The 13,425-nt window shown below is 40.7% G+C and overlaps 1 protein-coding gene across 1 annotated transcript in view; it reads left to right on the top strand.

Moving 5' to 3' along the window:
* The first annotated feature begins 3,280 nt into the window (after positions 1 to 3,280).
* ryr2a (ryanodine receptor 2a (cardiac)) overlaps positions 3,281 to 13,425 on the top strand; it is a 794,383-nt gene continuing 784,238 nt past the window's right edge. Inside the window, exon 1 of the mRNA XM_078557297.1 lies at positions 3,281 to 3,328. Coding sequence (XP_078413423.1) covers positions 3,281 to 3,328 — 48 coding nt within the window. The remainder of the gene's footprint in view (positions 3,329 to 13,425) is intronic.

Here is a 13,425-nt window from a genome sequence, read left to right as displayed (position 1 = left end):
GCTAAGCAGTTCTGATTAGAAGATGTTCTCCTTGGTGTCATGTGTATTATCAATGTTCATTATTTTAACACTTTACTTTAGCAAACTTTTAAAGGGAAAAGAACCTGAAAAAAACTGAAACTAAAAACAGTACTGATTAGCATTTCTGACCAATTAAGCTACATTTATCTATGCATTCAATTAAAAAAAAGCCCTTGTTTTCCTCCTCCTCTCCCTTTCAGGAAGTCATTAGCTGCCACCCTTATCAGCTATTCATATTTCAAATTTTGCTGTAGCAGGGCATCTAGTGACATCTGCCATCAATTAGACTCCCCCCCGTGCCCTTCAGCACAAATTTATTTGCTTACTAAGTTGCTGAAAGTGTGAGTTGATAACTGTGTAGTGAGGGAAGCAGGGCATCTGGTACCTGAGTGAATAGGGAAACCAACAGGGTATCTCCCTTACCAATTACACGTAAGGACTGGGAAATGAACTGCAGAAGAACTGATAAGGGGAGGGGGTTGGTGAATTCAATATCAAATCAGGCACGGAAGGATTAAAAAAAGAGTGGGAACGAAAAATTGCATTAAGCAAGGGAGGGAAAAAAGAGACAGAAAGGAGAAAGTAAGAAAAATTGTTAAATTGCAAATATGCATTTTTCACGTTTTTAAAAACAATTCACAAGTTTAAGGAATGAGACACTACTCCTATGATAGTTAATTTTCAGTGGCAGAGAGGCTCAATGGTAGTCATTAAGACTCAATGGTTGGGATTTTCTGGTCTCACCTGCAACGGGAATTGTAAATCCTGGCCAATATGCTGTCAAGATGGTGCTTACACTTGTAATTACAAGTTCTATACATCTTTTGTGGCTTTAGTTTGTGTTTACTATTTAAATACAGAAATGTTATGACATTCAATGGGTGCCAATGGTGAGGCAGACAATGAGGTGCCATTTTCAAGAAGTTAATGGCAGACAGCTCAGGCAACAGCGTTTGGATACCTGCATTTAACCACATGTCTGCCCCTTACCTGAAGTTGCTGAACTATTTATCTATGAATAATGGTGAATGTCAATAGCCTTACAGTTACTTTGGTAGCTAATTCTAGCCCATTGTCTGTCTGGAATGAACAAAGAGTTTTGGGTGTAATCTCATTATTTTATGGCAATTGCCTGTATTGTTATGATTTATCAGTACAGGATATTATGATATTACTGGTTGGATCAGAAGACTTATGCCAGTATTATTTTTAACCTCAAGACAATGAGGTGGAGTTTCTCTTAACCTCCTTCAGCCCTACAACCCTCTGAGATCTCAGCTCTCCTCCAATTCTGACTTTGTGCACATCCCCAATTTTAAACTTTTCACTAAAATAAAAGCAAAATACTGTGGGTGCTGGAAATCTAAAATAAAAACAAAGTGAAGGAAAACTCAGCAGTCTGGCAGCATCTGTGGAGAGAGAAACAGAGTTAGTGTTTTAAGTCCAATAGGACTCATCTTCAGAACCATTATTTAAACTTTTCAACATTGGTGGCTGACACTTCAGCTGCCTAACCCTAAGCTCTGGAATCCCTCCAACTCCCCAACACCTCCTCTATCCCCCCACCCCCAACCCCACCTCCCCCCTCCACCTTAAACCTCCCTGCCTCTCTTCCCACGTCTCCTCTTAAGATGCTCCTTAAAACCTACTTCTTTGACCAAGTTCTTGTTCACCTGTCCTAATATCTCCTTTTGTGGCTCAGTGTTAAATTTTGTTTGATAGTCACTCCTGTGAAGTGATTGGGACTTTTTAACTACATTAAAGGTGGTATATAAATACAAGTTGTTGTTTGCTCACAGTGGGTTTGGGATTTGGCCATCCGATTCTGAATTGAAATAAATTGAAAACTCCAGTTTTAGCTCATGCCATGACTATGTAGCTGAAAGTCAATCTTCTTCAGTCCTTCAATCGTGAAATTAACCTTTGCTTTAAGTACTATAGAATGATCAAATTTGATATGACTGCAGCTTGATCCTCTCCAAAGGCTACGCACTTCCAAACTTCCAGAAAGTTAATCTATGCTACCAAACTTTTTTTTAAAAAAGCCTTTGTTACCTGCTTTTTTCACTCTTGAAGTTACGTGTGACAATCATCACCAATTTAGTAGCACTGTCGCCTCTGAGTTAGAAGGTTGTTGGTTCAAGTGTCACTCCAGGAGCTGAGCACAAAAATCAAGGCTGATGCTCCAGCATTGTACTAAGTGAATAAAAGCAGTAAGTACTGGAAATACTCAGCAGGTCTGGCAGTACCTGTGGAGAGAGAAATAGAGTTAACGTTTCGTGTCGAATATGACTCTTCTTCAGATCTGGACCTCAGTGCTGAGGGACTGTTGCACTGCCAGAAGGAACGGCTTTCAAATGAGATGAGAAAATGGGGCCCTGTCTCCCCTTTCGTACGGAGATAAAGGGTGCTATTTTGAAGAAGAGTCGATCAACATTTATCCCTCAATCAATACCACTGAAAACAGATTATCTGGTCACTGTCACATTGCAGTTGGTGCACAAATCAGCTGTTGCCTTTCAACTACAACGGTGGCTGCACTTCAAAAGTACTTCATTGGGTGTAGAGCACTTGGGGGGGGGGGGGGGGGGTGCGATTTATAATCCTGAAAGGCGCTATATAAAGGCAAGTCTTTCTTCCTTATTCTCCAGCTCGGAGGAAATACCATTAGGACCTACAAACCTGCACAATAGGTGGTCCAACCTCTTACTCCCCAACACAATTTGTTTAACCGGCGGTGGGGGCAATTTTTATAATTGGTGTAAGCGATGAGGTAGCCAGCGCACAGAGTCATAGAAAATGTATGACACATGTTTTTATTCGTAGTTGTGCAATATTAAGGAGATGCACCCGGGGGTGCCTAATCTTCCTCACAAGTTTTCCCCCCCACCCCCGCCCGGGAACTGCGGCTGAGAGGCATCCTAAGCGGCGCTGCACCTCCACCGCGCTGGGCTTTCCACACTCTATTTTTAATCAAGAGGGGCGATGGGTGTGTGTGTGTGTGCAAGAGCGCGCGAGCACTTGGCGGGGCTACACACACACACGCGCGCACGCATCTCGCCCTCGCTCTCAGCCTCGCCTCGCACATGGGCGCGCGTCCCGGGCTCGTGCGCGTGGAATTCCCGAGCGGAGAGGCGAAGGATTTGCAGCTCTCCCTGTAATAAGAGCCCGTAATCCAGGGGACACGCAGCCAGCCACAGCCACTGCCTGCAGCGCTCGCCTTCTCCCGTCCCCAGCCCACTCCACCCTCCCTGCAGTCATGGCTGAGGTGGGAGAAGGAGAAGACGAAATTCAGTTCTTACGAACTGTAAGTACCCCCCCCCCATTATTATTTTCATTTCCCCCCTCACCTTACTTACGTACGTATAAAAATAATTGTTCTTTCCCTCCGCCTACTACCCCCCCCTCCCTCTCTCTCTCTCTCCCTCCCTCCTCCCTCTCTCTCTCCCTGTCCACCCCGCGTTAAAAGGACGCGTGGATTTATTTTAGCCGCATTTGAATCAATGGGTATTAGTCCTGCACTGCACTTATTGATGCGCTGTCACCAACTGCATGCTGTTGTTGGCTCTGTTTGCGGTGCTTTTGTGTCAAATTATTCTCTCAGTAAATGGGAAGCTTCTACTGTTCGATGCATTTCTTGGATGATGGGGGGGGGGGGCGGAAAGAATATTATTAGGGCGATGAGAGAGGCCAAAAATGAAGTGGCGCCTTCTTAAAGAACCTTTATATCCCAGGGCGGATTATGTGACAATAAGTGATCGTGTTAATAATTTGATCGAAGTCAGTGGCAGGAGTTAGTATTGATGTATTTTTCCCTCTAACCTGCACCCCCCCCCCCCCAAACAAACACTGCGAGGTTAGTGGAAGAGTAAGTGGGATGCTGGTATTCCATTGCCGCTCTGGTGCCTGTTAGGGAATGTGCGCTGTTATCTGGGCTCTGTCAGATGGACAGAGGTGAGATTTAGGTTTGGTGCCCAGAGTTGCTCTAATGAGCATGTTTCATGCTGCAGACACGCAGTCACCGTGCTGCTGCTGATTGCTCAGTTCATAAGCAATGCAGTTGCCCCGTTTCGCTGTAAACATCTGTCTTGCAAACCAGTTGTAACAAGACATCTATCCAGTGCCTGGGCTCTTTTGATCGTCTTGTTCTTTGCACGGGTCGATGCAGTTAATTTTCACAGAACATACACTGATAAAACGGAAGGGTCGTTGCATTTTTTAATCCATGCGTCTATGCAATGGAAACATGCTCAAAGATCGTGCATAAAACGAGCCAATTAATACTGTATGTACCTCAGAGTGAGTGCGATTTATTGAGGTGTAAAATCTAACATGAGATTGAGGGTCAAACATCGAGTTGTAAAGTGTTTGTATTTCCGATCAGGGATGTGGCATGTCATGCATACACATCTTTCACAGGAGCTCCGTGTCACCTTAAGTGATTTAGAATGGGCATTTACGAAGTTTCTGAAGGTTGGTTCGAATAAGGAATCTATATAAATATTTAACCGCACATAATCCGAATGCCAACTGGTGTTATACTGAACTAGAAGTTTAGTGATCTACTGTCCCTGTAAAGCAGTGCTAACGCTGCAATACTTGACAGCAAAGGGGCTACACAAACAAGACATCAGACAAGCCTGTACAGTATTGTGTTAGCTAATGAAGATTTTGGCTGGGATTATCCCTAGGTTTTGTTCACAACGGATGGCTGAACTTGGGGATGAAATGACCTTGAACAAAAACATATTGTGAATAAAACCTTATTTCCTTATAATCTGTGGTGTATGTTTGTAACATTTTATCACTTGCTCAGATTAAAAGAAATCCATATGCAATATAAAAATCCCATTGTTTTATTTGCTGTTAGTACTATTTTAACAGGGAAGACTGGAGTCTGATTTCAATATACACCAGCAGCCATGTATCAGCATGGAAAAATTACTCAGATTCTACTAACCTATAAAACATGCAAACAAGTAAACACTTGGTATGCTGAAAACTTAAAATGTGGAACCAACTCAAATTCAAATCTCAAAATCTATCAATAAGCTTGCTGTATGTTAATTCACTATATTAACCAGGTGTAATAAGCTTTTAAAAATGTATAGCTATAAAGGCTGTGTACAGCTCAACCTGGGTAAATTTGGCCACCTTGGTCTTGCAATACGCCAAATCTGCACATCTTCAGTCTAGTTATGATAATCCTGTTACAATAATAATACAATAATAATCTGCATGCAATGCAAATTAACATGAAAAACATATTCTAAACTAAAAAAAATACACATTCCTGATGTCTGTGGATTAATCATTACCTATAAAGGGTATAATGAATGGCTATTAATTTTTGCCCTTGAGCATATCAGCCTGCAAAATGAACTATACTTATTCTCTTAATTCTGCATTTCCACCAATGACCTCGGAGCCACACTGATGATTACAACTGCTTTTGCACAACCTGTGTGTATGGACCTCCTTTGTTGAGCAACATTTCCCACAATATTCACTGAACAATGTGCACTGAGTCCAATGCTGTCTTCTTCTTGGAACTCTTCCATAAAATGTTTCTTTGCAGGCACATTCTACTTTAATATGGCACCATGTCAAGAGTTATGGGACAGGATGTTGCACATATAAGAAAAACTTAATTACCCTATTTGAGGCGATCCTTTTTGGTAAACTGGAGAAGGAACTAAGTAGCTGAGGCATGGTGGATTGTAGAAATTAAACTATTGAGAAGCCCTGGGTGACTATGATCGGCACGGATGCAAGTGAACTAGACTAATCATTCTCTATCTGATCACTTTTGTATTGCTTCTTTTGTTTATGCCATGGTGCACCAAAAAGGTTTTTTCTATCTTAGGATGGAGGCTGTTCTCTTCAATAAGTTTCAAAATGGAAAGCAGGTGACCTAACCAGAGTTTCCTCTCAATTTATGCTTTTTTTCAGGTGGTTTTGAGTGGGCAGGCATGGGAGTTCGGGGTATAGAACATTGTGTGATCCATGTGATTTTTAAAGGCACCTTGGGATATTCTGCTTCCAACATGTTAACATTCCATTTCTATCATTAGCAGTGCTATTGTGACTAAGGAAGTGGGGTGTGGAGAGGGGAAGAGTTCAAAATGCATGGGCCACCTTGCCTAATGCAATCAATCACTGTGTGATTGACTACACTAGGTGATGAGGGAGACATGGAATAATTTTTAAAAGGTTTTTTCCCTCTGGCCACCCTGTGTTGTAGCAAGAGCCACAGTTATTTTTAAATCCCCGCTCGAGGTGATTCCCCGAGAGAAAGCACTAACAACACTGGGAGTCCGCCATAAACATGTTAGCCAGCCTGACCCTAATAGGCACATATCATTCTCCAAAACGTTTTGGAGAGAAACCTCAGTCACACAGGAAGATCTAAGCCAAAGTGTGCAGAAAGGGACAAACCTTTTGTTCAAAAATTAGTAAAGATCATACTTTGATGGCCCTGGCAGTGGGTATATAAAATACTAAAGTATACAGGTTGACAGATGAAGAAGTAATTTCAGCAATTTTGAATTAATGCCATATTTTATAATTGTTAAGCAATTGTTGCTCCATTGTAAGGTGTGATTTAGTATTGTTTTCATTGTCATGGAGTAAAACATCATTGTTGTATTCAAGTAACAAATGAGTTGAATATCTTATGTTCAAGAAATATGCTTGAACTTTAAGGAAGCAACATTCTTATAATCACTCCTCAGCCTTCCTTCATGTAAGGTGGCAGTAGAAACTCCAAATAAATAATCTTGCAAATGTATCATCCAATAGTGTGTTTTTAAGAAACTGCTAAGAGGAGCTGTAACTTCAGACACAATTTTTGTTTTAATTAGTTGACCGAGTTTATATTTATTGTAAGATCAATTATTGTGCAGTTCCTATCTTGCCAATCTTTTTGCTTCTGTATGACATTTCGTCCCTTTTAAAAAAAAACTCTGGATCGAAAGATTTATCCTGTATGCAGGACACGATTCATGTACTTTTTCTCCTTCTGAGTTGATCAGAGAACATGTTGGGAACCCATATATTCTCCAGTAAGTGATTTGCCACACTTAGCCGAGAATATGGAATCTGTCGTGTAGCTGTATTATTCGTTTAAAAGCATATTTGTGTTTGTTGAAACAAAATTGTTTTAATTGCTTTTTTACCATTAAAAAAACTATGGTACCTCATATTGCTTGGAGATGGAATAATTGATAAGACATTATTGGTGCTGCTGTCCATTAGAAGTCAGTGTCAATGGAGGTCAATTTGTCCTGGTTGAAGCAAATTGTAGAACAGTGGGAGGAAAGAATGTTAGGAAAGCTAAACAGAGCAGTGAGTGAGTGAAAGAAATACCTAAAGAAAGACAGACGAATGTACAAGAGGAACAATAAGAAAGAAGAGGAAGTACATAGCTCCTGGAAAGTAAGTGAGTAACTGTAACATCATTAGTGAATGAGAGATGTTTGGCACACCACTGGTAATATTATAGAATATATGATCAATATGTTAACTGTTTAATTGGCAGTGTTGCATTAAACCCCAGTTGTGCGGGCTAATAAGAAATTCAGGAACTATTTACAAAAATATTATCTAACACAAGTCTTGTGAACAGAATACTGTATGGCAAAATGTACACATTTTGTGTTACACTTGTGTGATAAATTGTATTGCAGTTATTAGCAGACAGCAAGCAAATATATGTACATAACTTTTTTGAGCATTCAACATTTCAAATTAACACTAGCTGATAGACTGGTAGCTTAGAACCCTTCTTTTGCATACTACCATATGTCCCAGTGTACAGCTGAAAACATGAATATTCAAAGAAAACAGCCTGCATCATGGAGCAATATTTTAACAAGTTGGAGCTTTAGAATCATTGATGATTAATTTTAGTCCGTAGCAAATGAATTTTCAAGCTTCTTAATATTAAATTTGGCTTATTTTGTTTCTTTAATGTTTGTTGAATGCATCTGAAGATTGCTTTTATTTTAACACCTCTCTTCTGTGTAAAATATTCTTGTGATAAGAACTGTCTGTGCACTGCAAATGCAGTGATAAGAGTGATTTAACTGTAATCTGGTTACATAGCATTGCATTCCTAAAATGTACTTAAAGGACAATTCGTGCTGATAATGGACATAAATATCCTGAATGTAGATTCGCCACCCAATTTTATATCAGAAGTGTCTTTCCAGATTGCACTTTGAGTCAAACAAGCAGTGACATTGATGGATCTGTGGATGTGCTTACAGACATGTTCCTGCTCTCTTGAGGAGGAGAATGTTGTGGTGGCGGGGGGCTGGCGGGGGTGGGGGGAGATTGAACTTTTATATGCCTTGTGTAAAATATTTTGAGTCTTGAAAGAACTTTGCATTCATATAGTGCCTTTCATGACATCCCAAAGCACTTTATACTCAATTAAATATTTTTGAAGCATGATGTCAGGGGGCTAATACCTCACTGTATAGTTTTATACTATATATATATATACATATATATATATCTATCAGCATGGCTAATTTATAAAATCTTAAAATCTGGACATTGGCTTTAAAATGACTGAAGCTATGACTGGCTATGACTCAAACAAAAGGAACTTACTGGCATTCAGCACAGCTGCCCCCTTATTATCTCTGAAGAGACAGCAAGCAAATATATGTAACGTCCCCTGAGACTGCAGAGATAAAATCCAAATGAATTGTACAAAGGCCATTTACATTTCTAAGGCCAGGCCCCGGTCAACGGAGACGACGAGTCTGATAGGACAAAGGACTCCGAAACCACCCTTGAAATTCTTAATGGTTGAAACATTAACCATCTCAAGAATCCAGACAAAGGAATCTACATCCTTTGACAAAACCAAAGTGGAGAAGTGGGAGTCATTTCACATGACCACTCCCCAGTAGCTGGGAGAACCAGTTATCTTGCCTTGTGGAGCTGCAAAGCAGACTGCTATCTTCCATCTAACAAGCAGCAGATCAGAACAAGGGCTCGGTCCAGGTGAATGCCTGGCCCCCATCTACACTGTTTCTACTGGATCTTCTGAACTTCTATACCAGTGCCTACAAGACTAATTCATCTCTACATGCCTATCCCATTGTGGAAGTCATCTCTATTGGAAAAGTGAATTACCCAGCATCAGTCTTCAGCCTGCCGACCCCATGTGAAAGAATACACATTGGACCTTTGATTCTGGACTCTGGACTCACGTGATACAATAATTCTTATTTTCTTTGTGGTCTTTGTTCTGTACCTCTTTCTTTCTCTATCCTTTCTTTATTAAATGAATGTACTGGGGGCTACATAGTGACACACCCTCCCATGTTTGAGTGTGTGTAAAATAAACTAACCTTCTGATTTTATCCTATCTTGAGTTTTCTGTGGGGCGATTAATGTAAATTGGATCACACCAAAACTGAGGGTTTGGGAAAAATTCGCCAACACTCATAGAGGGGGAAATCAAAATTAAAACACCTTTCTGTTTATGGATGAGTGGTGAGAGGAGAAATCAGGGCTGTTTAAATTAAACCCCCTCCTGTCCATAACAGTAGTCACTTATAATTTGAGAAATGCAGCAGCCAATTTGCATACAGCATATGTGATAATGAGCAGATAATCTGTTTAGGTGATAATGGCCAGGACAGCAGATGAACTGCACTGCACTTCTTCAAATGGTATCATGGGGTCTTTTATATTCTCCAGAGGGGCCTTGGCTTATATCTCATCGAAAAGATAGCACCTCCAACAGTGCAACACTCTCTCAGCACTGCACTGAAATGTCAGTCGTGATTATATACTCAAGTCTGTGGAGTGGGACTTAAACACACAGCCTTCTGACTCTAGAAGCATGAGTGCTACCAACTGAGCCATAGCTGTCACTCTGAAAAGTTGTTAAAAGGTGAATGTTAGGTTACTTTTTGCAACTGATGTTAAGTCCTATTTTCTGGTTAGTACAGTCTGAAGTTGTTGTAACAATGTGAACTAAATGTTATAAACTGTGGAATTCTGTCTTACTTTGTCAACTGGCCTCAATATGCTTCCTATTATATGGAGCCCAAAAACAGCACTCTGCCTGTGGTCTTTCTAGGGTTTTATATATATTCACCATTATGTCTTGGATTTTATGTTCCTTACCCCTTGCCATAAGACCCAGTATTCTATGAGCTTTTTTAAATAGCATTAACGATTTGAATTTGCTTAAATATGCTGTAGGAACATGGGAGCAGGAATAGGCCATTCGGCCCCTCAAGCCTCCTCTCCCATTGAGTTAGATCATGGCTGATTTTCTGCCTCAATGCTATCTTCTCACATTATCCTCGTATCCCTTGATGCTATCAGTATCTAGAAATCTGTTGATCTCTATAGAAATCTATAGCCCTCTAGGGTAGAGAATTCCAAAGATTCACTGCTCTCTGAAAAAATTCCTCCTCATCTCAGTCCTGAATGACCTGCCTCTTATTCTGAGTCTGTGTCCCCTGGTCTAGAACCCCCCCCACCACCATCACCAACCAGGGAAAATATCCTTTCTGCATCTACTGTGTTGAGCCCTGTAAGAATTTTGTACACTTCAATGAGGTCACCTCTTAATCTTCTAAACCCTAGAGAATACAGGCCCAGTCTCCTCAATCTTTCTTCATAGGACAATCCCACCATCCCAGGGATTAGTTAGATGAACCTTTATTGCACTCCCTCCATGGCCAGTATATCCCTCCTTAGATAAGGAGGCCAACACTGCTCCAGGTGTGATCTCACCAAGGCTGCATACAACTGAAGGAAGGCTTCCTTACTCATGTGTTCAAATCCTCTTGCAATAAAAACTAACATACCATTTGCCTTCTTAATTGCTTGTTACACCTGCATGTTAGCTTTCTGTGACTTATGAACAAGAACACTCAGGTCCCTTTGGAGATCAACACTTCCCAATCTCTCCCCATTTAAGAAATACTCTGCATTTCTGTTTTTCCTACCAAAGTGGATAACTTCACATTTTTCCACATTATATTTCATCTGCCATGTTTTTGCCCACTAATGTAGCCTCTAAATCCCCTTGAAGTCTCTTTGCATCCTCCTCACAATTCGCACTCCCATCAAGTTTTTTGTCATCAGCAAACTTGGAAATATTACATTTGGTCCCCACATCCAAATCATTGATATAGGTTGTGAGTAGTTGGGGCCCAAGCACTGATCCTTGCTATTAGATCCCCACTCGTCACAGCCTGCCAATCTGCAAATGATCTGTTTATCCTTGCACTCTGTTTTCTGTCTATTAACCAATCCTCAATCCATGCCAGTATATTACCCCCAATCCCAAATTGCTTTGCATTGTGAACCGGAATCCCCAAATCCATCTGCTCTTGCACATCAGCCAACCTTCCCAATTCAAGGGATGATTATTACATTTTTTAACCATAATGTACTACCTTCTATTTCCTGACATTGAACTCCATCAGCCACTATTTTGCCTATTCCACCATCTTATCAGTATCCTCTCTTTGCTTCCTTTGATCCTCAAAATTATTTACTATGCCTTCTATTTTAGTATCATCTGCAAAATTGGAAATAATTCCGTCTAGCCATATCTTCACAATGTCGATATACACTATGAGCAGAAGTGGTCCCAGAGCAGGACAATGTGGGACATCTCTACCTATTTCCAACTTTGAAGCTTCTACTCTGTTTCTACCCTTCTAACTAGTTTTAATTCAATTTTCTACCCTTCCCCTAATCCCACACCTTTTACACTTCTCCACTAGGCTCTTGTGTTGTCTCTCTTAGCCTTGTTAAAGGCTCTCTGGAAGTCCATGCGTCCTGCATTCCCCTATCATTTCTTCAGGTTTGTCAAGCATGATATTGCTTTCTGAAATTTGTGATGGCTGCTCCTAAGTTTTTTTTATCTCTGATATTTAGTAATTTCACATTTAATTAAAGATTCTACACATTGTGAAAGGTGAAGAAGCTCACTGAAGGAAAGATGAGATTATTTCTTTTAAAGTATGACCTAAATTATATCCAGGACATGTGAAATCATGACATAATGCGAAGAGCCAATATTAAGAGTAATGTGCATACAAGAAGTAGTCAAAAACATGGAGAAATGCTGGCAAGCTGCAAAGAAGCATAAATTGGATGAATCTCTTTGTCAGTTTTATGAATGAACTGATTGTAGATAAGATCAACATCCCAAGTTGACTTTTTTAAACTAATTTGAGTCACGTATGTGCTGGTCATTGGTTGGTAAGTATTTCATTGATGAGGCTTGTTTGACACCACCAAAAGCTGCCCATTGATAGCCAAATGGCTTGGGACATTCTTGCTGCTTAATCCTAGTGATTTGCTGAGGGAACTGGAATGTTGTAACGTTGTGAGCACTATCATCAATCTAAATCTGAGTTGGGGGGGATCCAGATCATTGCTATGCTCAAAGTGAGTGGCTGCCCTGAAGATCTTTTAGCAGCCAAGGATACCGATGCCACAGTCGGTACTTTCCTGCTTGTGGAATGTGCATAGAACCTAAACTAAGTTCATTAAAAATTTGAGATCTTATAGTCAAAATGTCATGTAATGGCAATCAATTGATGAATGATGATAGAGAAACCATTGTTACACTCTCCATGGTATTTAAAGACATTCTCTCAGTTACGTTGCCTCTAATAAGTCAACATCAGCTCAACGGAATAGTTCACTAGCCTTGATGCGCAGAGATGTTTGATTAGTGGGGGGCATGCAAAGACCATCTGGGTAGTTCCCTTCTTCTCTCAGAAAAAATATTTACTGGACAGTACAGACTCATGGGCTGGGATTTTCGTGGTAGGACCTGCTTTGGGAGATTCAGCAGCCCAGCCAAAACTCCATTGACTTTTGGCGGGACTGGACAATCCCGGCGGCGGGCGGGGCCGGAAAATTCCGCCCCATGGATTTTGTTTGGAAGACATACATTGAAGACTAGCACCCTGTGCAAGTTCTGTTCCAGGCACAAATTAAGCTGATGTGAATGTCTTATTGTGTAACTGCTCTGAAATAATTACCATCTGAAGAAACTAGAAATATTCAAGCCTGCAGTGCGAAGATACTCCATGAACAAAATGGTTGACTGGTTTTCTTTCACCTATACCAAGTTGACATTGTAATAATAATGGGTGGAATTTTCTGCTCCCATTGGCAGCGGGCGTGAGCGGACAGTATGGCGTGAAACCAGTTAGTGATTGTCCACTCCACCGTTAGTGGTGGGCTGCCACATGCCAGGAACCTAATTTCAATACTTTAGCATCTCGTTATAAGACCTATTCACCGGAATCATTCCCCCCATGCATGTGTTTCACAACTGTACATAAGCGACGTGTACCTGCTGAGCTGCATTTCACTTGGGACTTTGAGGTTTGTTTGCCT

This window comes from Cetorhinus maximus, chromosome 14 (genome assembly GCF_964194155.1).
Source record: "Cetorhinus maximus chromosome 14, sCetMax3.hap1.1, whole genome shotgun sequence".
NCBI classification, from domain to species: domain Eukaryota; kingdom Metazoa; phylum Chordata; class Chondrichthyes; order Lamniformes; family Cetorhinidae; genus Cetorhinus; species Cetorhinus maximus.
Note: the sequence above shows the minus strand (reverse complement) of the source record. Positions and strands in the feature narration are given on the sequence as shown.